The sequence below is a fragment of the Phocoena phocoena genome, chromosome 6 (genome assembly GCF_963924675.1).
Source record: "Phocoena phocoena chromosome 6, mPhoPho1.1, whole genome shotgun sequence".
In the NCBI taxonomy this organism is placed as follows: domain Eukaryota; kingdom Metazoa; phylum Chordata; class Mammalia; order Artiodactyla; family Phocoenidae; genus Phocoena; species Phocoena phocoena.
The window spans coordinates 101,519,876-101,547,461 of NC_089224.1; the positions used below are offsets into that span (position 1 = coordinate 101,519,876).

A 27,586-nucleotide genomic window follows, 5' to 3' on the forward strand; every position below is an offset into this window, starting at 1 on the left:
ATTCAAGATCTTCCAGCAAAGTGGCAGAGCGAAGACTGCAGACGCAGACCTTTCTGACTCCAAAGAAGCACTGCATTCTTTCTAGTTTTCTAAACTTAAACCTTCTGCGATGATGCTGAGCTTCTAATTGTCCACACGTTCATTCAAATATTCATTGAGCTTCTCCCATTTGTCATGTAAGGCGGTGGAAACGCATGGTGAAAAAGAATCACGTTGCTGACGTTCCATTGAGGAGACAGACATCCATACAGACACGGGTAACTAAATAAGACAGTGCAAGGCAAGGAGAAGTACAAGGAAGGAGGGACGAGAAGGAGGGGAGGAGGGCGGCAGTCCTGAGACAAAGTGTAGAAGCAGGGATTCTTGTTAGACAAAGTGGTCAGGAAAGGCCTCTCCACAGAGCTGAGACACCACCACATCCCGGGAAGAGAGTGTGCCAGGTAGCGGGAACCGCTACTGCAAAGGCTCTGAGGTGAGAACAAGCTTGGATGACTGAGGAACAGAAAGGTGAGTGTGAACAAGAGAGGTAGCTGATAAAGACACAGAAACAGGCAGAGGCCAGGCCAAGGAGCTCTGATCTTACTCTAAAGGTAACGGAAAGCCATTGGAAAACTTTAAGCACAGAAGAAACATAACCTCATCTAAGTTTTTGAAAGCTGGCTCCGGCTCCTCTGTGGTGAATGGCTACAGAGAGGCAAAAACGGAAGCAGGGAGACAATTTCGAAGGCTGTGCTTTTGGAGTCCAGGCACGAGATGTGACAGCTTGGACTAAGCTGGACTAACAGGGAAGCCGTAGAGACGTGAGTGGGTGGATTAGGGATCCATTTTCCAGGTGGAACAACAGGACTTACTGATAGTTAGGAGGATTGTGGAAGCTACACTTTCGGCCACAGCAGTGCTATTAAGCGACTCGTGGAAGAACAGCAGAGAAGCACATTAGAACAGGGGGTTGGGTTTTAAAGCAATTAGAGGGACTTCCCTGGTGGCGCAGTGGTTAAGAATCCGCCTGCCAACACAGGAGACACGGGTTTGATCCTTGGTCCAGAAAGATCCCACATGCCGCAGAGCAACTAAGCCCGTGCGCCACAACTGCTGAGCCTGCGCTCTAGAGCCCACGAACCACAACTACTGAGCCCGCGTGCCTAGAGCCCGTGCTCCACAACAAGAGAAGCCACCGCAACAAGAAGCCCGCTCACCATGACGAAGAGTAGCCCAACTAGAGGAAGCCCATGCACAGCAACGAAGACCCAACGCAGCGAAAAATAAAGAAATCAATACATATTTTTAAAATTAAAAAATAAAAGAAAATAAACCGATTAGAGTTGAAAGCGCCTGTCAGACACACAGGAGGAGACAGCAAGTAGGCAGCTGACCGTGTGATCTGAAGGGGGGAGTCTGGGCCGTGGGTATGAATTTGGAAGTCACACAGCGTACTCTGCAGCTGTGGAGAAAGGAGGTACAGAGGGGGAAAGGGAGCTAGAACAGAGCTCCGGGACACTCCAGCATCCAGCATCCAGCATCCACCAGAGGAAGAGGAGCCAGCACAGGAGACTGAGGAGGAGAGGCCAGTGGGGAGAAGGAACATAGAGAGGGGAGCTGTGAACAGAGGCCGGGGAGCGTGGCCACCGCTGCAGGAAAGCAGACCCTGGCCACTGGATTCACAACTCGCAAACTGGCGTTGACCTTCATAAGTGAAGCAAAGGGTATGGAAGCACTTGGACTGAGATGAAGAGGCCTAGGTAACCCCTCACCTGTCCCATCCAACCCTGCCTTCAGACCTGGGCTTGGGCAGCTACTCGTGCTACAGGCGTTCTCGGGACGGGTCACACTTTGTACTGATCATCACTCATTTCAAAATGGGCGCTCAGCACCGCCCAGCAGCTTCTCTTCTCCCCTCCCCGGCTGACGACCTTGCCCTGCTCAGGTCTCCTCCCCTCCCCGGCTGACGACCTTGCCCTGCTCAGGTCTTCTCCCCTCCCCGGCTGATAACCTTGCCCTGCTCAGGTCTCCTCCCCTCCCCCGCTGACGACCTTGCCCTGAGCTCAGGGGAGGGGAGCGTGGAGGAAGCAGCCGTGAGTGCCCATCCGGCGGGACCCGCATGTGCCCAGGCTCTGAAACGAGGTGAAAGGGGTCTCGTTCCAGGGACTGGAAGGACTGTGCTCCAGGGCCAGAGCACAGAAAGCAGGCCGGGGACAGTGCGAACAGCGCCGAAGGAGGGGGTCGCCAGATCACACGGGGCCTGGCAGGCTGGGCCAAGGATTATCTGGTCCCAAGAAAAGTGGAGCGTCTCCGAGGGGTCTTAAGTAGAGGAGTGACTTCACTGCATTTTAAGTAACCGCTCTGGATACAGCAGCATGGAAAACAGACTGGAAGGGGGAAGGATGGCTGCAGGGGACTAGTTAGGAGGCAACTGTAGGGATGCCGGAGAAGTGTGACAGAAGCGAGGAATGGAGAGGAGGAGACAGGGATGGGAGGAGTGCATCTGGGAGGTGAAGGGTCAGGACTTGGGTTTGGGAGGTGAAGGAAAGGGGAGGATCGAGGAGGACCCCGGGTTTCTGTCTGAAGCCCACAGACCCAGTCCCTCTGTAACAGGATCTGCCTGCAAGCACTCGCCGCGTCCTCTCCCCCGCAGCCCGCACGCCCGAGTCTCCCTGGGTCTTTCTCTGCTACCTTCTTCAGACACCTCGCCAGCTCCACGCTCTGGTGGTCCCTTACCTGTCCCTTCACCATGCCCAGAAGAGCAGACCCAGGTTTTTTAGGAGAGTTAGCTTCTCTACTTCTACTAGGTATGGCTCAAGAATACTAGCCTTGAAAAAGAAAAATCCCCAAGGGCTCCCCTTTTAGACTTTTTCAAATGTCACACTTAAGTTTAGCTACAAAGACTGAAACACTTAGGTAATAAATCCTAAACCATGTCCTCTAGGGAATGGGGCAAACGAACCAGAAGCACGTGAAGAGAGGGTTGGGAACCACACACATGGTGAAGACCATGGGAGAGCAGGGCCAGCCAGCCCGTCCTCCACGAGCTGACCCTTCACTCCAGCCCCGGTGAACGAGTGCTCGGCTTGGTCAAGTGCAAGACAGCTAAACAGGCTAAGTTGCTTCCTTATTCCATCCCAGTGGATGGGTAAGTTGAATCAGATTTACTCCTGGGGCCCAGCTACTCTGCTAGCCTGTCAGGCCCCAGGGTGGATGGCTAGGGGGGTGGCAGAGCTCAGAGGCCTAAGTCCTGGGCCTAAGCCTATCGCACTCCACACCAGGGTATCAGACAGGGGCTCAGCAATGAACACAGAGGCCTGAATCACGGGCTGGCCGACGTATCTTGCATATGGTATGAATCTTACCTGAGGGTAACAGGGAAAGGGTAGGAGTAACTGGCCAGGCACATTTTAAGCAGCAATATCACCAAAGCCCCAGTTAATACCAACCTGGATCCATGTGTACACACATTACTTCATTTCATTCTCACAAGATCCCTACAGGGTCGCTAAGTATCATCACCCCCCACTTTACAGGTGAGGAAACCGAGATGGGGAGATAAGTCACAAGGTCTAAACGGTACAGCTGGACCAGAGCACAGGTCTGTCTGACTCTAATACCCTGCTTTTTGGGGGGATCAAAACACCGAACTCCTGGAGAGACTATCTGGGCAGAAAATTAGTGTTTCCCTGGCCAATGAGAATCCTAGTTACCCAAGCGGTCTTTTTAAAAGACCACAGCTGGACCTTCAGGAGGGCCCTCGGAGCCGTGAACCTGCCGTCCTGGGGCTCAGCAGTGCACCAAGAAAGGCAGCTGTACAGAAAGCAGGATCAGAGCAGCAGATGCCGGCCGGCATTTAAGAAAGCCTTTTCTAACACTAGAACTGGCCCACGATGGCCCGGAAGCTGATGGAACAGACGCCTACAAGGGAACAGGTAACTGAATGGCTGATGTTCCAAGCTTGCCTGCGGACTGCCGGCACGTAAAGCGCTTTCTTTAAAATCGTAATGAAGTCTAAATTTTCAAAAATCAGGAGATTGAGCATACAAATTTGGGGCTTCTACTGAAAGACTGGAAGCTCTGAGGCCACGGGCTGGCATGACAACAATGATTTGGGGCTGAAAAGCTCCTCCTTGCCAGGAGGGAGCATGTGGGTGGGCCCCAATTGCCTGCACTCCCACCAGTCCACTGTACTTTCCCAGGTCACATCACCCAAGTGCCTTCCTAGGCGGTCCTCAGAGAGAGCGAGGGGCATCTTTTAACTCTTAACACAGGAGCCCCTGATGCCGAGGAAATCCTCCATCTCTCAAGTGTCATTATGGTCACCCAACTCCCTGTGATAATATACCAGAACAGCCACTGGGCATGTCCCCCTAGCATGAGGACTCATGCTAGAAAAATGTTAAGCAGATGTCAGGGGCTGGGGAGGGGAGCCTCCCGGAGCTCACAGAACACTACCGTCCTTTTTCAGCTGAAAAAATGTCTACGGGGCTGAGCCCACCAAGGACATGAGACCCACTAGGCTCGTGCCAGCCGTCCTGGGTGGTGGTACCAGCTCCCTTTCTCTGTCTGTGCTGGAGGAGAATGAAAGGTTTCACTGAACACACGCCACATGCCAGCCATTCTCCTTGAACAGCATTTTTTCCATTCCTCACAGCAACCCCAAGAAGTGGTCAGAGAAACGGAGGCACTGAGAGAGGAAAGCAAGCACAGCTCCCTCTGGCTCCAAAGCCCAGAGCAGCTGCTACAGTGGCCTGGAAAGAATAGGAAAGAAGGGAAATCCGCTCCTAAAGGACTAATTTTAAAAATACAAATGTACTGAATATTTCTCCCTTTTCGTTTTAAGGAAAACACCCTGTAGTGTTTCCTCACATAGGAAAGACTCCCGGCAGATATAATGAGAAGGGAAATGTAGTTCAAGCTCAACATGAAACAGCAGAGTCACAAGTACAGGGGCAGTTTTTTAAGCTGTTGTAGAAAGCGGAAGGGATTTCGGGAGGGCTGATTCCTCGCACTGACAGCCAGGCAGCCCTTTCCGGGCTCCCAGGAACAATTCTGAAGAAGCTTTCTCTCCCCTCTTTACGCTGGCCTTGCATGCGGCTTTGCTGATCGCCGTCCCCTCGCAGCCAAGGAGCAGGCAGCCTAATTACTTAACTGTACAACTGGCAAGATTCCTTCCAAGCCATTTCGGGAGCTCTCCCAGGTACATTATACAGCACCGCCATCTAAATCCATTTAGCAAAATGAGTTTGCTCTCCCCTCAAACCAGAGACACCCGCAGTGCCTGGGCCCCATGTCTACCTGGATTCCAGTAACCGTACGGCCTTCTCGCTGAAGAGAGGGGCGACCAGGCTCAGGAGCTCGCCTTCTTCCAAACTCTGGTCTCCGGGGCAGCCGGATTTGTGGGCTCCGTCGGAGTCTAAAATATTGGAATCTGTGTGCCTTAAATATCCATTTTTGCAGCCCCCTTTGGAATTGACCTCCATAATCTGCAAATCAAAGTATGTGGTCAGATAATGGACTACAAAGGAGGGGAAGGGGGTTACGTGGAAAAGAGAGAGAGGATGGAGACAAACAGTGATGAGTGAGGGCAAGTAGACCCGAGAGAAAATGAAAGGGGAGAGGGAGGGTGCACGCGGTCCACACGCGCTCATCTGAGGGCACGGAGATGTTTGCATCACTTCCTCTCGCCCTCAGTTTCCTTATCCGTAACTAGGCACAGTGACGCCACCTCCCATGGCGGCTACGGGAACAAAATGAGATGGCTGGCCCACTTCAGTTCCTGGCGCAGTGTCTTACCCGCTACAGCTGTGTTCCCTCAGCCCACGGCCTACTTCCTGTAAATTCTTTCTAAGAAGGGTCCGGAACATTGTTAACTGCCATTAACAATGCTTTGGACATTTATTATATGCTTCTTGCAATGTATCCTCCTCATTATATATCAGAAAGCAACCTCTTTACAGACACATCCTCATTACTGTGACTTTGATTTGTCTCATCAGGACGGTGGAGAGTTCCTCATTCCCACGGAGACGTGTTCTTCACAGATCCACCTTCTTGGGTCGCTGAGGGTCCCAGAGGAGTGGTACCAAGGAAACATCTAGTTAAAGCCTGTGCTGGGCATGTCTTGAGGTGCTGCAATTAGCATTCTTTCTCTCGCTTTCCAAAGCTGTAAATTTCTTCTATCAGTCTATAAATAACTCCTCTTGACTTCATTAAGGCTGGTGATATATACACACTGGCCATCACACCCCTCTCTCCACATGTGTAAAATGATTAAGATTTTTAAACGGAAGACAAGACCCACACAGATGAGCTGTCATTTATAGGGTCTTGTTTGCCACCAATCTAGTCATTAAATCCACCTAAATAAGCAACCTCCACCGAAGGAAAAGTCTAGAATATAGTAATAAAAAGAGCAATTGCTACCACTCACTGGGCACTTAGTACATACCTTCTCTTTAAATATCACAGCAATTCTAACCAGGAAGCGGTGTTATTACCTTCACTGACGGGGAAACTCGGACTCGGGGGTTAAGCAAGGGTTCACGCAAGGTCACAGAGATCGTGACCAAGACTCAAAATCAGACCTGATTCCGGAGCCCCCACTTTTAACTGCTTTGCTGTCCAAAACGCTCATGAGAATGATCTCTCACTCAAGACTCCACGAACCTGAACACCCTGAAGGCCACAAACGCCCAATCTGCAGCCTCCTGTCTCCCACCACATCCCAGTCTTTACGGTTCTTTCAGCCCTGGAGAATATTTGCTCCAAATGCTCAGCCTCAGTGCGCCTGCAGTGGAATTCTCAACACCGCCCAGACGACGCTAAGCTGGGTTCAGATCAGGAGATCGCAGACGGACCCAGAGGAGGAAAGTCTGCTTCTATCAGTGGCTCCTTACACTACACACAGATGGTCTGGGAGTTCACAGCAGTCCAGAGACAAGGGCTCTGGTCCCAACTCTGTCACTGTCTTACTCTGAGCCCCAGATAAACCATCTCCCCTCCTAGGCCTCAGTTTCCAATGCGGAAAATGAATGCGTTGGGTCAGAGCTCTAGAGAGCTGCCCAGGCCCAGTGTCCAATGCCTGCGACTCTCCTGCAACAGCCTCGTTTTTATTTGCAACTATATGTTTGTTTTCCTGGCTCATGACTGGCTCTACCACCCCGTCTGTAACTTCCAGAAAGGAAGAGGCCTCCTCTCTTTGCTCCCCGCTGGCACCCGGCAGGCACTCCACACAGACAGAAGGAACAGAAAACCCGTCGGACTCATTCCAGGCTGGAGGCGGGCTTGGGCACAGAGAGGGGCAGATGTTCCTACCTTGTTCCTCTGCTCCAGACACTCGCCACTCAGCAGATTACTCTCGTCATCCTCTCCAATTCTGCTTGAGTCCTCGTCCTCCTTGCTAGCGAGAAGCTACATGGAGCATGGAATGGTGTGAAAATGCAACCCCAAACGAGTGCAGCATGAATATGTATGAGTAAGTCGGCGATGTCTTTTTTAAAAGATGCAGAACCAAAAACAAACCAAAAAAAGGCAGAGACAAATGCCAAAGCCACGAAATAAAAATTAGCCGAAGTCAGAGCTGCTAGTTCTGGCAAATCACGCACAGCTGCCTGGGATCATGCATAATTTAAGGACAAATTCCCCAAGAAATAAGTAAAGCCATTGCCCCTGCCCTCGCAGGGCCTTCCTGAGCGGCTGGAAATTGACTGTGCTGTCCGCTGCGCTGCTCCCATCCCTGCCATTGCTGAATTCACTTTCAGATTATATAAAAGTAACAAGATTTTGGAAAACAGCTATTGATAGAATTGAAACTATCAAATAGCGAGAAAGCAGTAAATGAAATTTATGGTGTGCCCAATTTATGCGTCCCTTCTATTTAGCCCAGGGGATAAACCTCTTTTTGTACTGTCACACATCTGAGATGGGCAGTCTCAGCCACACTGCCATTTTGCTGACAAAAAAGTCCTCATCGCTAATGAGTAGAGTATCAAGCTTCCCTGACAATAACTTTATGCTTTTGAAAATGAAAGAGAGTTATTTCTAAAGACTGCGTAAATCCCTAATGCTCTAAAGAAGTGCAAACCCCAAAGCTTCTGCAGTTTGCGTTCTACAGAACAGACAATTCAGTGTTCTCAACAGGGCCAGATCTCAGCTCTCTGGAAGAGGGAAAATTCTAGGCATGAGACACCCGGATTAACCAAATAAAAAGTGAGAGGGAAGGTAGCCAACGCTGTTTCAAAAACTGTACCAAACCGCATCTCACCGATGAAGTAGTGACCACTGCACCACAGCGTTAAAACATGAGCTGAGTCCCAGCCGCCTGCTGGGCATGTTGTACATACGACGTATCTAAGGTTCTATCTGCATACCGTGATTTCATGAATTCCCACATTTAGTCAATCACCCCATAATTTTCCCAGCCCAAGTTAAACTTTTCTGATCTTCCTTCTAAAAGAAACCCTTTTTTGGAAGAAGAAAAACAAAACAAAGCAAACTGACTTCACGAAGTCTTTTACAGGAAACTTCCCAGGATCAGAATACATTCAACCCAACCGTCCCAATCAGGGTCAGAGGACTGATGAGTCTACAAATCTCACTACACTACCGAGCATTCAACACGCTAAACGTGTGTAAGTGCATTTACTAAGGCATAAAAGTTCCTGAATACGGATGAGGAACTTCTCTCTCTCTGTTGGTTTCTTCCCTCGTTATTAAAACATGCTCAAGTTACCAACTAGGACAATCAAATTTGTCGGTGGCAGTATAAAATGTTAAACTACTTTAGAAGAAGTCCTGGCAATTTCTTATAAAGCTAATAACCCTATGACCCAGAAATTCCCCTCTTAGGTATTCATCAAGAGAAATGAAAACATATGTCCACATAAAGATTTGTATATAGGGCTCCCCTGGTGGCGCAGTGCTTGAGAGTCCGCCTGACGATGCAGGGGACGCGGGTTTGTGCCCCGGTCCGGGAAGATCCCACGTGCCGCGGAGCGGCTGGGCCCGTGAGCCATGGCCGCTGAGCCTGCGCGTCCGGAGCCTGTGCTCCGCAACGGGAGAGGCCACAACAGTGAGAGGCCCGCGTACCGCAAAAAAAAAAAAAAAAAAAAAAGATTTGTATATGAATGTTCACATCAGCTTTTAGCATAATAACCAAAACCTGAAACAATCCAAATGTACATCAATAGCAGAACGAACAAAGAAATTAGAATATATCTATACAATGGAATACTACTTAGCAATAAAAAGGAACAAATTACTCATTCACGTAACCGCATGGATGAATCTCAAAAACACGCTGAGTGAAGGCAGCTTCACACAGAAGAGAAGATGCTTTATGATTCCGTTTCTATGAAAGTCTAGTACAGGCAAAACTAATGGTGGAAGAAAATGAGAAGAGCAGCTGTAGCGGGGGCGAGTGGGAATCGACTAGAAGGGACACGAGGGATCGTGATAGAAGTTTGGGTTACACAGGTACATACATTTGTAAAACTTAGCAAACAAAGACTTACGAATTCTGTATTTCATCGTGTGTAAATTTAAACTTAAAAGAAAAAATAACTATAAACATATTGAAGGAAAAGATATACATGTTGAAGTATTTAGGGGGAAGCGTACTGATGTTTGTGATTTATACTAAAATTTATCAAAAAGATATGATGGCTGGTGGGAACGGTTAATAGTAGAATCTAAAGGGTGAGTATATGGGTGTCCACCATGAAGTTCTTTTCACTTTGCTAGAATTTCTTCATAATAAAATGCTGGGGAAAAGCTGCTCTCATTTGAAAAAGAGCAAAATAACTACGTTTTCCCTTCCTGGTTCATCAGCAGCTCTGGTCACTGAGGGCTGCCTGCCTCTCTCCAAGCTTCTTGAAAGAACTCTCCATCCTCACCTTCCGCAACGTGGCTTTTGCTGCCAACGCCCTCCAGAAACTGCTCATGAAAGCTCCCCAAGACCTTCTAATGCAGGAGATGGAACCAACCCTCCTGGGATTAGGGGAGAGGCAGCGAGGCGCTCCTCCCCGACCCTGTGGATCAGAGAAGGGTCTCCCTGAAGTTTAGCCGAGCAGAGTACTGTTAACCCACGTCATTCCAGTGGAGGCAGCAAGAGCATCTGAGTTATCCTTCGTTTCCAGAACCACAACCACACTGTGACTCAACATACTGAAACAAAAATTCTCTTTCATTTCTCTTTACCTCTGCAGACGTGGTTAAAATTAAAAGTCAGTTTCCAGCAATGATCAAGAAATTCAATGCTGTCTGTGGACACAGAGAAATGTCCCGCATGCCATATGTGACGTATCAGTTTTCAAAGGCAAGATCCCAGAGAGACGGATGCGTCACTGCAGATGGGCTCTGTTTCGGGCCCACCACCACCTGGAGAAGTGCCCCACACCTCCAAGCGCCCACCGGTGCCTCCTTCATTTCCCCACCCTCACCGCTCCTCCATCCACCACCACGTGGCCTCGGTCCCCCTCACTCTGCTGAAACTGCCCAGGTCACGAACGATTTCCCAGCCGTTTTTCTCTTGTTTTCTCAGAGTACGTGACACTATAAGCACGCCCTCCCTAAGCATCGCTCCCTAACAACTGCACTGGCCTGGTTCTCCCCCTGCCTCTTGAGCTATTCTTTCTTGACCTTTGCAGGCCCCCTGCTTCCTCCAGGAGGAAATTCCCTTGACCTCACAAGAGGAGGCCGGGCCCGTCTCCACGCCCGCGTGCACTCCTCCAGGCCCTCGCCAACCTCCACTTCTCTGCATCACGGACTCCATGGGGCAGGGACCCGTGTCTGTGTTCCGCTTTAACACCAGTGCCTGGTGCTCAAGACAACACTGCTAAAAGGACAAACAAATGAATCAAGACTTTTTTCAAAATGACAGCTGGAACCAACAGGTTTTCGGGATTACCCCGGTCTTGCTACTCCAAGTGTAGTCTTTGGAGCAACGGAAGCTTGTGAGAAATGCAGACTCCCGGGCCCCGTGCCAGGCTCACTGAGCCAGAATCTTCACGTTAACAAGGTCCCCAGGAAATTCACACGCACGGTAAACTTTAGAAGCACTGCCCTATGGTGTTGCTAAAACAACACTGAACAGAGTCAGAAAAGGGTTTAGTTCCAACTCTGCCACTAATTTACTAAAAAAGTAAAATTAAAATAGCTGTGTTTTACATATTGAGTGCCTACTACATGCCAGGCACGGTGCCAAGGGCTTTATAAATCGGGTACAACTCATAATAACTTATGAAGTCAAAATGTTAGAAACTTCCTCCTTTCAATGAAATTCAATCTGCTTCTGACAAACCAAATTTCATTCTGTTGATAATAACAGATGTTAACAAGCACCTTCTACTTCTGAGTACCACTTCTGTCCTCTGAGTCACATGAGGTCTATTTCTTTTTTTTTTTTTTTTTTTTTTTGCGGTACGCGGGCCTCACTGCTGTGGCCTCTCCCGTTGTGGAGCACAGGCTCCGCGGCCATGGCTCACGGGCCCAGCCGCTCCGTGGCATGTGGGATCTTCCCGGACCGGGGCACGAACCCATGTCCCCTGCATCGGCAGGCGGACTCTCAACCACTGTGCCACCAGGGAAGCCCGAGGTCTATTTCTTATTCAAAAGGACAGCCCTACATATATCTGAGTTCAATTAAATTATGCCCCTTAATCCATGTTTCCTCTCCATGCCAAAAAAAAAAAAAGTTTTCTAACCATCCCCTAAAAATGACAACATAAGTAAATAATGACAGCGACTAACCGTTTCTGAGCGCTCGCCCACGAATCCCACCCCCCAGGGGTGACAACTGCACGTCACACAGCTCATGGCTTACGATGCTCACCCCCCCACCCCGCTGCCACTGCAGTCCGCTCAAATCACTCCTGAACGGCAATTCTCAACCACACCGTTCTGTAATACATAAACTATAACCAGTAAATAAATACAAGGAAATTGGGGCAACCTCATTACAGATTTTTTCTTTTTTTTCTTGATGTACTTTAAAATAAAAGGATGCCTGTTCTTGGCCTTTTGTTGGTTTGGCTGGTTTTTCAGTGACCTGCCCGCATGCAGGGAATAAGCGCTGTGTGCCCAGCAGGAGGGAATCCAGCCCAGGGCCACCGTTTTGAAGACACAGCTGCCAAAATGAATCAAGGGCTTCCTACTCTTTATAGCCTTTGTCGAATTAAAAGTTGCGGAGGCAGGGGTGTGTAATACGAAAATAAATCACGTGCCTATTTTATATACATATCTATCTGTGTCTGGACCTTTGACCTAGTCATTACTCATCTGGGAACACAGTCGAAGGAAAAAAAGCCTAAACCCTGAAAATGATTTGTGTCCAAAGACATTCATCAGGTGCATCACCGGAAACATCTACATGTCCGACAACGGTGACGCAGCTATAGCATCTCTAAGATGGCATAAGAGGTTATAATACAGCAGCCACTGGAAAGAAAGAGGAAACAGGACTGTGTGTGTACTGTGGGTGGGCACGCACACGTTCAAATACACAAATAGAGAAGGAAAGATTCCAGGATGTTAATTAACTGTGTTTTAATGTGACAGGATTAGGGCTCATTTATTTTCCAAGTTTTAGGCAATGCTGTGGGTTAATTAAATATTGGAGGAAAAACTACTGAATTTTAAAAATACAAAATATATTTGCTGTCTGTTTTTTTCCTTTTCTGATTTGTAGGCTCCCAGAGCACTGGAGCAGTGCCAGCCCCTACTCCACAAGCCCTGCTGCCCAGAAAAGGCTGTGGACCACGGAGGCATTTCCCGTTTGTCTCTGCCTCGTTGCTCATCCAAGGAGAGCCACACACACTCCCAGGGAACAGCAGCCTCTCCTTGCTGCCATCCCACCCTCACCCCTAACAACCTCTCCTCCCTCACCTCAAGATTATCGTGGGAGCACCATCCTGCCCGTGCGGATCTTCCCATCGCCTGCCGGGGAAGACGGGGCCTGTGCTGCGAAGGACACGACTATTCACAGGGAACATCAAGTTGATGTGCAACCTGACAAATGACTGCAATCTGAATCGGCTGCTATTAAGATCTCAGAGTGGCAAGAGGAAAATCCCCCTGTTCTCCAAAGGACGCAATAGGACATTTAACAGATTTCTTTCAAAGGGCAAATGGACAAACACTCGCCATCTGACACTCAGATGAAGCAGGTGACGAATGGGCTGCTTATTAAAAATGCCACACACACACAAAAAATGCCACATTGGAAAAAACAAACCAAGAGACTTGTTTCTCCCTAAATGGGCTGCAGATACTCTTGCTTTTCAAAATGATCTGGAGCCCTGGAGACTAAGCTCAATGACATTCCCTCTCTCCAAGGAGCAGATGGCCGGAGCTCCGCATAAACACCGTTGAGCGTTTCCCACCTTGGACGTGGGAGGAGACAGCTGAAGGCTGACAAATCTTTCCCCAGAAGTGGTGTGGCAATGAGACCTCCGTTTACCTGGCACGCCAGGCTGAGTTCAAGACAACCCCAGCCAGGAAGGTTCTGGGGGATCCAAGTACAAAAGGCCCTAGTGCATTCCACGATGAGGACAGTTCCATAACACAGGCATGGAGCAAGGCGCTTCCTGGGGGAGCGTCAGGCCAGGTGGGGACTAGAGGGAGGAAGTGGCAAGCTTCTCCTCGCTGTCACAACATCAGGGCCCTCTACTGTGCGGTCGGGTCGAGAACAGAGAAAATCGGAGCCAACACACCACAAAGGTGAGCAGACAGCCAGGGTCATAGGGGGAAGGGGCTCCCCCCGCTTTCCCTGGGGTGGGCTAACGGAATGGGCCCGCACCCTCAGTGAGTACAAAAGCCCAGGAACCACACGCTCTTTAGTGCAGACACCAGATTTAACCTTCCGTGGCCCTTCCAGACTTCCAAACGCCACCAGTGGAAAACTCCCATAGTCAGGAAGCTGAATCTGTGGGCTCACGGGACGCCGACCCTGTGCCCCCTGTCGGGTCGTCGGTGTGCAGAGTGCAGGGGTTCCTGGGTACGCGCGGGGATAAACCGCACACATCCGGTCAAATCCAGAAGCCAGGTGCCGTGGGAGTGACAAGACGCATTTAGAGGATTAAAACAAAAAGTAAATGAAAAGTATGTTTTCTCGTTTGTTTCTCCATGGTAATGGGTTCGTTAAGGCTGCATCTCCACTACCCAAGTTACGTGGGCGATGTGGCAACTCTCCAGGCCCCTGAGACCAGACCAATCATCCAGATGTGCCATCTACAGCCCAGATCCCAGGGCCGGACTTGGAGTCCAAAGCATCACAGAACATCGAGTGTGTCCACGCAGATACGTCCCAAACCTGCGGAACGCTCCGACAGACCTGCTGACCTAGGAGGGCCCTCAAACCCCGTCCACGGCAAAGGGAGTTTCAACAGAGACCTCCCCAGAAGAGATGCAGCCTGGAGACGTGTGGGGGGGGGTGTTACTCTTTGTGTAATTAGCACGCGAGGACGAGAATATTCTTTCTTACCTCCATCTGATCTACCGACTCAGGCCTGTCCTCTCCCGGGAAGCCCATGCAGGAGAGATCAAAAATAGTTTTCTTCAGGTGCTGGTTGTCCGCGTACAGCTCTTTCACCAGCTGGATAAGGTCTCCGACCTGGGAGATAAGAGCAGGAGAGGACTGACTACCCACGGGTACACTGCTGCCTCCCGGGACCACGGCTACAGAGAAGACGTCCTGCATCACAGTCACGGAGAGTCAGGTGGCCTGACTCCAGGCTTCAGGCTACCCTGGGTACAGTGAGAAAAACACCAGCATTTCTGTATTCTAACCCCAGCGCCAGACTTCAAGGCAAAGAGATCCTGGGCAAGCTGCCTGGTCTAAGTCTCCATTTCTACATCTGTGGAATGGGTTCCCGTCAGAACTGAACATGATCACGGTCACAGCACACTACAGCCCTTGGCACGGTCTAAGTACTCTGTCCATGACAGCAAATATGACCTCTGTCTTGTACTTGAGACCCTCTGGAGGAAAATCCCCCAAGACTGAAACTTCTGAGGCTTGTCAGAGGCTTATTTTACAGCATCCACCTTCCTCTTTCTGTGCCTCTCTAGCACTGTCCATAATAACAACAGTCCTCAGGTATAAAGCAATTTGCGGCTGCTAAAATACTCCCACAAGCTTTAGTCAATCGTTCCTTACAAAAATCCCGAGGAGGTGGACAGCAGTGTGACTGTCCCCGTTTTACAACAAGAAGCCCAAGACACAAAGAAGTTCACGGCCCAAGGTCCCAGAGTTGGGGTGCCTGGAGAATTAAGTGACATACAACAACAGCCAAAGTGCCCGGTCGTGTGGGCAGGGGCAGCTGCCCGCACAGAGGCAGAGCCGGGCCTGGACTCCCGGTCCAGGGCTCCTCCTTAAGGCACAGGCCTTGCGAGGCCAGGTACATAAGCATCTGAGCAGACACCACCTTCATTCCCTGCAAGCTTCAAACCACAATGGCTAGTGATTTTCCAAACCCTTCTTAAGGGGGTAATCATTAGCCCCTCAAAGAAAGTGGGAAATCCCACCCTGACCACACACAGCAGGTGTCCACTGCACCAAAACATGAACACAAATCGGACCCAACCTCAAGGAGGTTATATCGTAGAGGGAAGAAGAAAACATTCTGATTCTACAAACATTCACTAAGTGCCAACAAAGGGAACTAGCTCCTGCCCTTAACACAACCATAGTAGGTACGCACAGTGGCTATTACCATGTCTATTTTCTTCATCTTCGAAACACTAACAGATGCCTCAATGCTTCTTGCTCCTCCCAAAACACCAACATTTTTATATTCTCCTTCTTATCTCTTCTGCATCTTACATCTGCTGTTTTTCCTCTCTCTCTCTCTCTGCTGAAAAAGCCTTCCAACTAGATAAACTCCTATTCAACCTCCAAAACCACTTCAGGTCTCACTTCTATTGAGAAGTTTCCTGTGATCCAGTGAGTTCCTCCCAACCCCCGACAGCTAACCTCTCCTTCTCGGCTACCCCTAAACCTCGCACCTCTGCCTATTACAGCCACCCTTGCACTCCACATCGCCACCGCTCCTTCACATGACTGCCTACTCCACCGGCATGTGAGTTATTCCCAGACAGAAACTCAACCTGTCATACATAGATGGTAATTTTATAATAAATCACAGTGTCCTCTGAGCTCACACTTCCTATTCTTATCAATGGCTCTTAGAACCTTGAAATACAAAGCCACTCTAACCACACCAATGATCAACAGATTGAAAACCTTTCCAGTTTTAGAAAAGATTTACTGATCAACCTTGAACCTTTATTCTTTCAAAAAGCATCAATTACCTCCCACTATGTGTGCCAGGCACTGGGAAATCAGAAATAAATAAGATACACTCACTCGCTTTAAGATGTTCACAGCCTAGTGGAGTTACAGAAGAATACCCAGATAATTATAGATCAGTATGAGAAGGACATCAGTGCAGTCAGGTACAAGAAGAGAGGAGAATGACCCGAGGGAAAGGTGGCTAATTCTAGGGGGGATAGAGAGCATTTCCCAGGGCAGACGGAGCCTGGGTGGGGTCCTCAAGCCTCAGAAGGCGTGCATCAGACACGGGGTAGGGACTCCAGGGAACGTACATCAAGGGGAAAAAAGACAGGCAGGGAGAGAGGGAAGAGAGGCAGGGAGAAGGGCTTTCAGAATCTTACACCTCTGATCAGGAACCCAAGAGACAACAAATAACCAACAAAGCACTGAAAGTTAATAGGTCAATACCTTCTCCTTAAGCTCTTCTTGAGAAAAATGTTCCACTTGAAACCGATTGTGCTCTTCAAGGCAAATACTCAGATAAGATGTTTGATCACTATAAAATGAAAACGGTTCTTCTGCACCAAAAGAAAAAAAAAAGTGGGGAGGAGGAGAAAAAGAACATCAGAAGTAGATCCTTCCCAGACAATTCCCCGTGCAATCCATCTAAGGCACTTTGAATTGGGTAGCGGGGGAAAGGGAGATAAGCACACACAGGGAGTTTAATGCACCACCTTTGGAGCAAAAGTAATTTTCTTCTTTCTCTACAGGCTGGTATCTCAATGTATGGTTTCATCGTGGGCTGTAGGCTTTCACTGTGGCCAACTCTGAATTATAATTTGCATATCCAGTGCTGTACCTGGAGACCATTCTGAGTGGCACAAGCAAACAGTGATTTTCAATTTAAATGAGGGGGTGATTCTGTTTAAGTGAAAATACAGGAAAATTAGATATGAGCCTCAAGGGTAGAACTCAAAAGCGCCTGATGTGTTTTTTACCGGCCCCAGAGCCCGCCACGGGAGCGAGCACACCGAGTGCAGAAACCGCCTACGAGATCTATGACGAGAGACTCTTGGGTCACCCACGGGAGGACTGGCCTTCTCTGCACCAAAGGTCACACTGTCACAGGGAGCAAAGGTGCAGAGACGAGTCACGCTCTTCACTGAGTGGAGCGTATCCACAAGCATGATCTCACTCAACACAGGTGGGTAAGAGCTGATACGCCTCGTATAGAGAGGAAAGAGCTAGACTTCGAAGGAAGATTCCTGCCTCCAATCTGGGTAAATCAACCCCCACTGCCACCTCGGTTTCTTTGCCTGTAACGTGACGTCAATGCCTACTCGATCCAGTCCAGTGGGACAACGGGCAGGATCAGAGGTGAGAAGTTAAGTGCCTGCCGCTGTGCCTGGTACACAGCAGGCGCTCAGGAAATGTCAAACCTACCACTGCTATTACTGATTGTAAGCAGGAATTACAATCAGTAATAAGGGAGAGAAAGGAAAGGAAAGCTAGAGATAAGGAAAGGAAAACGCCAACCCAGACACCACGGGGCTCAGGTTCTAGCAAAGGAGGGAGCCAGATACAGCTGTCATGAGCACAGCAGTGCACGTACCACAGGACCCTCCCCAGCTGAATCCACTTGCGGTCATGACAGTGTGAACAGCGATGCTTCAGCAGGAAACAGAGGTTTCACCCGCACGTGTCTGTGCAGTGGGGCTCTCTTTAGTGGGTGCCGTGGTAGGCAGAGCCCAGATGTTTAGGGTGATGAGGGCCACTGACCACAGAAAGGGAATGGCAAGGCCCCAAGGTTATCTGGAGTTAGAAGAGTCAAACAATGCAGAACACAGCAGAGGCAGCGAGGAAGCAGTCCTGCAACAGGCCCTCTGCGGAATTAACACTACCTGCTGGGCCCTTTGACTCTGCAAGCCGAAGCCAGACAGGTACAGACTAGGAGAGCAACAGTAACATCATCACTGCAAAAAAGGTTTCCCAGATGAAATCCCCGGGGTGCCTCGTCTCCTACTGCAGTCTTAGGACTCTCTTAAAGTTCAGCTAAGGCCCTCCAAGTGGGAAAACCAAAGGGAAATACATACAAGAGAGCATGTACCTTCCCGCCGCCGGATTTCACTGATCTGCTCCTCCACGGCCTTCTGCAGGTTCTGATAGGAGAGCACATCCCGCTCCAGCCGCTTCCGCAGGGCAAAGATGCTGTTCAACTCAGATTGCAGGTTGCTGACACTTGGTAAAACAAGACACCAGAATTTTAAAACAGACCTACTTGTGCTTTAAGATGCAAAGCCCAGCAAGCCTTCCTTTGATTTTTATGTCATTTGTGGGTTTTCTTCTGGTTATAAAAGTAAATACATGTTTATAGAACATTTATAATAGAAACGTATTAAAAAAAAAAAAGCAAAAGTTACCATAACCCGACTATCAAAAAACACATGGCAGACTACTTCCTCCCAATCTTTTTCCCTGAGTATTTCTATAAGGTCGAAATCATTCTGGACATATAATACTAAGTTGTGCATTTCTCATTTAAATATTTCCCTACATTTTCAGAAATAATTTGCAAATGTCATTTTTAATGACTATATAACATTAAATCGGGTGAATGTCCCACCATTTAACTCATCCCCTATTAGTGGACATTTGGGTCATTTCCAAGTTTTTGCTACAGATGTAGCTAGGTGGAAGTAATTTAATTCCCCAGAATGTTTCTCTGGAATAACGCCTTGCATGGGCTTGGGTATGGAAGGAAGGCTCTCCACAGAAGAGAAGGCGACAAGGAGAACGTCGGCCATGTCACCCCTAAAAGAGGTGGCACTGGAGGCAAAGGTGAGGGGCAGCAGGGACAAGAAAAAAGAAAAGGAGAAGACTGAGAGTCAATAATAGGAGGAAGAGAAGGACCAATTTAGGGGTCAGAAGAAGTCTACAGTAATGGGTTGGGCACTCACAAATGCAGAGTAGAATGGACTTTTATTGGAGGGGTGGTGATGTCAAGTATCACGTCTGAGTCAGTGTAATATGGTACTGACCTGCACAGAGAGCCTGCAAGAAACCAGCAACCCAGAACTCAGAGGAGGCCATGAAAAGGCACACCTCCCAGAACCTGCACTGACGGGGGGAGGACTGTCCCACAGACCTTCCTCCAATGATGCAAATGTTCTGTATCGGCGCCACTGAATACGGTACCCACTAGCCGAACGTGCCTACTGAACATCTGAAATGTGGCTACACGCTGAGGAACTGAATGCTTAATTTTTTAATTTATATGTATGTAGTCACATGACTAGTGCCTACTGAACTAGGCAGTGCAGCTCCTCACGCAGCGCTCCGGACTCCTACTGATGTGCACGTGGCAGGGGTCTGAACCGGTTCTCTCAGAGGAACAGAGGCTCCAGCAGACAGCTGAGTAACGTAAATATTGTTTCAATGAAAATCTCTGCGCCTAAAGCCTTGTTTCACACTCAGGGTTAGCTTCTTAAGATGGATTCCCAGCAGTGCAATTACTGGGTCAAAGTATGTGAACATTTTTTGAGACTACGAAAACATCTTAACATATCAGAAAGCCTCCTTTTTTAAATACCAAGAAATACGTCACTCTGTCCAGCGTCTGACCTATTTTTCCCTGAAAGGGTCCATCAACACTTTGAAACTGCTGGAAGAAGTGTATGAAAATGTGGATTTGTTTTAGGGAGAGGGTCCATGAGCTTTCATCAGACTGCTCGAGAGGGGTCCAGAGCCCCAGAATGGTTAGGAGCCGTGGCTCTAAAGTATGTGTGCCACAGACTCAAGCCCCACTTATCCTCCAGCGATTCCTTCCAACTCCATCCATAGAACTGCACACATAAATCAACACCTATTGGAAGGAAAATAAACCGTTATGTCTAATCTTCTATGCTTGCTGCTTTGAAGATGGTTCACTGTGAAGCAGCCTCCTTGCAAGGGAAGGGGCCCTCCCAGCAGCCTGTACCTAGCTGCATTTCAAGACAATCATAATGATCAATCTGTAAGGCTGATGGAAACCTCACAGAGGTGTCACAGCACAGCACTCGCTTGGATGCGGTCAGGCCGCAGACACGTTTAACCAGTGGGGGAAGAAAGGAGATTGTTTTAGCGAAGCTCCTGCAATGAGGGCTAGGGAAAGCAACTGCTTCACTCCCTCTTCCATCTTCTGACAGGGTGAAAAGTACACAGCTGCTGCTCCTGCGTCTGTCATTCCTGTTTCCCCAACTCCACGATCTCTGCAAGGTGTGAGGAGTCGGTGGAACAAAAGGAGCTTCACTCAGAAAGAAAGGACAGCCCTGAGCCTTCCTCCTTCTGAAGTGGAGTGGGGGAGGAGCCGGAGGACGCACGCCCCCATAGTGCCACCGCTCACGAGCCCCATGACTTTGGCGGTCAGCTAAACTGCCCGAGTCCTGCTAGCCTCATCCGTAAAGTGGGGACAGTGCCTTTCCTTCAAGAATGTTTTGAGGATTAAATGAGATGTTATAACGGAAAGAGCTCAGCACACTGCCTGACACACATGAGGTGCTCGACAAACATCACCTCCTTCCTTCCATGTATTCTATTTTTTTTTTTTTTTTTTTGCGGTATGCGGGCCTCTCACTGCTGTGGCCTCTCCCATTGCGGAGCACAGGCTCCGGACGCGCAGGCTCAGCGGCCATGGCTCACGGGCCCAGCCGCTCCACGGCATGTGGGATCTTCCCGGACCGGGGCACGAACCCGTGTCCCCTGCATCGGCAGACGGACGCTCAACCACTGCGCCACCAGGGAAGCCTTCCACGTATTCTAATGACTCCCATACAGCAGACATTTACATGCCAAGCTTTCTGCTACTCCTGAGTTACAGGCGTGATTTTCATCTGGAGATGACTTAAACCCCCCAGGGCACATGTGGCAATTCTGGAGACACTGTTGGTTGTCACAACTGGGGCAGGGAGGGTGCTACTGCCATGTAGTGGCAAAAGCCAGAGATGTCACTAAACATCCTACAATGCACAAGACGGCCCCTCAAAACAAGCACAAAAAGTTATCTAGCCCCAAATCCCAACAGTGCTGAGGTTGAGAAAGCCTGAGTTATAGGCAAAGTACAAACTGTCCTTGTCCTCCAGATGAGAGCTGTCTCAGTAAGGGCCTGGGCTCAGGAGCCACGGAGATTTGAGCTCTGAGAATCCCTAAGTGTAGGAGCTTGGGAAATACCCTTAACATCTCCAAGAGCAGATTTCCACTTCCGTGATACGGGGTTGAAGTGTCACTGTGAGGAATAAATCGTAAAGGGAAAGGACCAGGCACTCAGCTGCCCTTGGTCAGTTCCTCCCTCCCGCTCCCCCTTTCCAACTTTAGTTACAAGTACGTCATACGTCTCCACAGTCATCCAGCTTTCACTGCCAGTTTCCAGAGAGTGAGCAATGCTGGAGTTACCCCAGGGGGCTCCACCGGCCTTAGCCCACAAGTCTGCCCGCTCGCTGGGGCAGGTCTGAAGGCTCAAAACCCCCTGCAAGCTGAGTTTATGCTCAGTGGCATACTGAGGCATATGGAGGCTTTTCACGCTGCTGTTAGTCTTAATAAACGTTACCATTTGTTGAGTGCTTACTATCTGCCAGGCAGAATTAGGACTTTACACATTATCACCTCGTTTCAAACAACCCTGGAAGGTAGGCAGGGAGGTAGGTAAACAGGTAGGTCTATAGGCAGGCCAGCCTCGATTGCACAAATACATGTCCTGAGGCTCAGGGTGAAGAGTGACCTACCCAAGAGCTCAGAGCTGCTGAACGTATTTTGACTCGGAAGGTGAACAGGAAACCTTTTAAGCATCTCTATTAGTCACAGCCCTGACCCCCCTTGGTCCCATGCACCTTGTTATTCACTAAGGAAGAGCCTATGAAACTCAGAGCCGCCATCAGTGACGCTGAGGAAGCCTGACAGCGGCCACATCCACCCCAGGGCCTCTCGGTGCCCAGAGTCAGAACTGGCTCCCGACGGAGTAGCCGCACAATGAAACCCGCTGTGCCCATTCCCCCTCTGAGGTTCCCGGCGCTACTCAACCCCTCCCCCAAGTGACAATGACGAGCAGCTGAGGCTTCTCGAAAAAGCTCACTTTCAGAGAATTTCATCAGCATGTTTTCATTTTCCTTAAACTCGCTTCAGATTAAAAATCCTGAAAACTCATAACTTAGAAGAATTGGGAGGGGGTTCATCCGCAAACACTTCCCAAGTGCCTACTCCATACCAGCCCCCGTGACAGGCACTGGGAAATGCAGACAGCAAGACAGAACCCCTGCCCTGGGGGTGCTCACCTTCTAGGCCGAGACGCAGGCCAGAGCAGCCAAGTAACAAAGGGAGGTGAGGGCGGCTGTGAGGGCAGAGGAACAGAGCAGGCCTCCTGACAAGGGGAACCCCTGAGGCAAATCCTCAAGGATGAGGGGGACGCAGAGCAGGGTGCAGATAGCTGCTGAAAGCAGAGACAGGAGACACCTGGCCCCGGAACAGTGAGGACCCCACTGGGGCTGGAGTGAAGGGCAGAAGAGAGGCAGCAGTGAGGGCTGGGTTTTCTTCACTTTTGATCATGGAAAATTTTAGACATTAGCACATGAAGACAAGTCAGTATAATGAGCCCCCCCCACACACACCTGCCCACACCCCTGTCCCAACAACCAGGGAGCCGTGGCCAATCTCGTTCCATCGGTGTCCCCGCCTGCTCCCTGCACTGCTCTGCAGTGTGGAAATGAACCCCAGACATCATATCCTTCCACCTGTAACCATCCCAGTGTGCAGAGAGGTGACTCCTCCGTGGGAGAAATCACTGAGGCCAACCCAGTGCTGGGCCAAGAGAGGCCCAGATGTGTCACTTGCCCGTGGACACAGGCAGGGCAGTGGCAAGACCACTAGCCTATAATCAGCTCTCCTCCCCACCTCTCATTGCACCAAATCACCTCGGCAATTCTGTGAAGACACCAGTCACTCCGAGTCACTTACGGAAAATAGGGATAATGATATTACTTACCTCACAGAACAGCAGTGAGGATTATAAGAGATAATACATGTGGAGGCACTTTCTAAATCTATAATGAAGTATTATAAAAACCCGAGTAATTAGTATTAATGATATTTTTATCCTACATTTGCTGCCAAAAAATCAGACAATTCCTGCTAGGAAATAGGTGTATCTGATTTAAATAAGGCAATCACCATCCGAGCACTTTACGCTTCGTAAGCAAAGTGGGAAGCTTCACTGCCTCAGCAACGACCAGCATTTATTCAGAATGTGTGTGTTATGCATGCGTGTGATGTCCAAACAGAAACCCTTACCTGTCTGAGTCCTGCAGAGATTTCACCAGGTGTGTATAGATGTCCTGCTCTCTCTTTAAGACCTGAATCAGCTCTTCATAGCCTAATTGTTGTTTTTCCTGAAAACGACAATGGGCATCTGACATTAAGAGAAGAATTTTGAAAGCGCACATCCTTACATTATGCAAACACATGTGGATAGTTCTGGTTTATAAATCCAAACAAAGGTGAACCCCTGTGCCAGGCTCCGGATCAGGCTGCAGTCAGAGGGCACCACCTGCAGGGGGAGTGGGGAATGACCGCACATCACTCACGGAGGAAGAGAGCCGAGCGCAGTGCTCCCGACAATACCCAACTGCCCTTCGTGAAACTTCCTCTGCCCTCCCCCGCCCCCGCCCCAACCCAGCTCAGAGCAGCTGGTCATTGTTTTCACAAAACTACAAAGAATGCCCTTCCACACTTGTTCTTGCTACAGAGAAAAGAAATTCATCAATCAAAACCTGACAAGTTTTAGGGACAAGGGACTTACATTAAAATAGTAGAGGTCAGGTGAGCCACGCTTTCAAGGCACCATGAACAGACTGATGATAAAGAGATCTGAGGGGGATCTCTGCCACTTACTAGCTCTGTGGCCTCAGCTAACCAGCTTAACAAACCTCTGTGAGGTTCAGGCTCCTCATCTATGAAGTGAGGATGTAATTTTGTGAATTTCACAAATGTGAAAATTTTTTTAGAGTTCAAATTTCGGCTCTGTCACTTCCTGGTTCTGGGACCTCAGGAAGTTACTTACTAGAGCCACCTGTAAAATGGTGGACAACAGCCACCACCTTATGGAGTTACAGAGCAGATACAAGTTCAATTGTGTGCTGGAAGGAATCAAGGATCCCAGGGGAAACGGCCAATTCCAGTACTGACGCAATGAAATTCAAAAGCAATCCACGTCTACAGCATTTTGTCACACCAGAAAATAAGGAAGTGTTTAAATAATGGAGCACTGTCAAAAGGATACAGGAGCCAGTTTGAAAAGGCCAAGCCTGGGACAATTGAGCATCAAAACAATGATAGTAACCGATTATAACCCACTGAGTGAAACAGAAATTCACGTCCACACGGACATGAGTAAATGAGTACATGGGAAGAAGAACGGGCTTTTCTTTACAGAACAACTAATAAATGTAGAAGGAATAATGGAATTAGAAGAATCACCATTTGCTAACCATCATGGTAAGAAATTATTCAGCCAAGAAACATAAAAGGAGGCTAAAACTAACGGGTGCAAGTTTGAAGAAGATCAGCGTATTTACATAGACTCAAAATACCTCCCCTCAAATACTTACTAATTACAAAGGAAAAAAGAGTAACTGCATAGTCGAGACACCATGCAGGCACCACCTTCACAAAGTTAACCCAAGTCAGCATGGCCGGTAATGCTTAGGTAACAAACCTAAGCTGTGTACTGTCGGATGGACACACCGAGGACACAGCTCTAGTCCTGTGACACTCCTGCCAAGGATGCCTCACCTGAAGCCAGGCACCAAGAAACATCAGACAGACCCAACTAAAGGACACTCCACGACAGAACTGGCCTGGACGCTTCAAAAGTCTCAGGGCCGTGAAAGTCAATAGACTGAAGTCTACTAAATGCAACACAAGATCCTGAATTGGCTCCTTCCACTACAAAGGGCTTTACGGGACAGCTGGTGAGACACGAATGAGCCTGAGGGTTCGATGGTAGTCTGAGGGTCTCTGCTCAGTCCCTGGCTGTGACGGCTGTGCTGTGTCATACAGGAAAAGGTCCCTGCTGACACGAAGTACACACTCAAGTATTCAGAACTGACAGGACTTCACACAGGCAACTTACTCTCAGATGGCTCAGGACAAGCAAAACCCTTTACTCTTGTAACTTGCCTATACATCTGATATTATTTCAAAATAAGAAGAAAATGTTAAAATAAAGAAGTAAAGTGTGCAGGACACCTGGCACAGCGCCTGGCGCAGACTAGAAGCTCCTTAATGCTAGGGAGACACTGGGTCAGTGGAGAGAGAGGGGCTGCAAGCAGCCCTTGTGTCTCTTGGACTCAGCCTGTCACCTAAAGTTCAGATAATGACCTAGGATAGGGCTTCCAACCCTGATGAAAACTCAAACATGAACGAGGAGAAAAAGGTACATCTTTATTTCCGCTAACCTCTAACTGAAATTTAGCGTTTCCTTCATTTAGGGGTTGAAGGAACACTGTTACTGCTACAAACCATAGTAGTACTCGGTGTTTTCCTGAGATTTTGTCATCAAAAGAAATAGTTACTTTGTATATGTTGCAAGTATCTCAAAATATTTATTCTCATCACTACCTCAAAACTACAGCAGCCACTCTGTTCACCACTAGATCTTGTTATTTAACACATTAATAAAGAAGCACCATTTCTACAGCTGATTTTTTTTATATTTTGATAACCAAATTTCAAAATAATTGGTTTCCTTTATAATCCTGTGCACATATTTTGTGCATTTAAATACTTTTCCAGGGAAGAGGTCCTTGGCTCCAGCACACTACCCAAGGGATGCAGATGGCAAAAAGGTTAGCAGCCCCTGACCCAGGAGAACGCTGCTGTGCTTCTAGCCCTGAACGAAACAAGGCAAAGGCACCACCTGCCAACTGAGGGTTTTAAATGCTAGCCCACCAGTTTGGTCATGAGAAGCTGGCCACCCACACTGCTAGAAATGTCAGGCCCTTTTGTAAATCGTGCCACATGACACTGGCACAAGGAGCTCCCACCTGCCTTCTGTACACAGTCACCAGTGTCAGCTCCCACCCGTACACACCGCACGTAGACAGAGGGCCCCAGGGGAGCGCCTGGGAGGAATTCACCCGGGGATCAAGACAAAGAGGCTACCATGTCCTCAGGATGTCAGCCGTGGTACAAAGTGCTCTCCAGCATTTTCTCATTTAATCCTCACAAGCCAGTGAGCTCAAGCATTACCACTCTCCCCATTTTGGTGATGAGGGAACCGAGGCACGGAGTCAGGGTGGTGAGGCAGGGTGTGGACCCAGGCAGCCAGGCTCCAGGGCCTGTGCTCTTTGGTCCACCCGTGAATGACCCATGATGGATGCAAAGCACTGGGAGTTTGACAAAGGTGACACAGTCGCTGTCAGCCACATAAAGGCCAGGCAACAGTGACGACGAAAATAAGAAAACCTACTGCTTCTTGAGCGTCTACCACCAAGGGCAGGGACTGTTAAGAGCGTGTGACCTTATTAGCTGTGTGACCTTGAACAAGTTACTCAATCTCTCTGTGCTTCGATATCCTCACCTGTAAGTAGAGGTAATAATTCTATATATCTCATAGGGTTGTGAAACAGATTAACTGAGCTAATCTATACAAAATTCTCACATGGATGCCTGGCACAGAGTAAACACTTAAAGAGTGTCAACCATAACTACCATTCCTACGCTCCGATGCTAGGCCAGGTCCTTTACATAGGTCATCTCTAATCACAATAACGACCAAGGAAGTATATTAATCTTCCCACTTTTCAGATGAATAAACTGATTCTCTGAGGGGACAGGTCATGTGTTTTAGTCCATTCAGCTAATAAGTGGCAGTCAGAATTTGTGCTTAGATAAGTAACCAACCAAGAAGGACTAGGAAAAAACATGAATAAATGTGGACCTCAGGTGGATGTGGGAGACTCAGCTGTGGGATGTACATATCCAGTGAAAGAATCCCAACCCTGTATATATATATATATATATATATATATATATATATATATATATATTTTTTTTTTTTTTTTTTTTTTTTTTTGCGGTATGCGGGCCTCTCACTGTTGTGGCCTCTCCCATTGCGGAGCACAGGCTCTGGACACGCAGGCTCAGCGGCCATGGCTCACGGGCCCAGCGTCCCCTACATCGGCAGGTGGACTCTCAACCACTGCGCCACCAGGGAAGCCCACGACCCTGTATCTTAACTGGATCACCGTGGGCCTGGCTGGAAGCCCTAGAGTACCGCCCACTGTGGTGCACGGCCTGGGTGCCCGG

At 48.8% G+C, this 27,586-nt stretch overlaps 1 protein-coding gene across 1 annotated transcript in view; it reads right to left on the reverse strand.

The window, feature by feature from the left end:
- Positions 1–27,586, reverse strand: part of CDK5RAP2 (CDK5 regulatory subunit associated protein 2) — a 186,844-nt gene that overhangs the window by 66,148 nt on the left and 93,110 nt on the right. Inside the window, exons 15-20 of the mRNA XM_065879236.1 lie at positions 23,570–23,667; positions 18,363–18,493; positions 16,724–16,833; positions 14,465–14,593; positions 7,300–7,395; positions 5,281–5,468 (exon numbers count right to left, since the gene is read on the reverse strand). Coding sequence (XP_065735308.1) covers positions 5,281–5,468; positions 7,300–7,395; positions 14,465–14,593; positions 16,724–16,833; positions 18,363–18,493; positions 23,570–23,667 — 752 coding nt within the window. The remainder of the gene's footprint in view (positions 1–5,280; positions 5,469–7,299; positions 7,396–14,464; positions 14,594–16,723; positions 16,834–18,362; positions 18,494–23,569; positions 23,668–27,586) is intronic.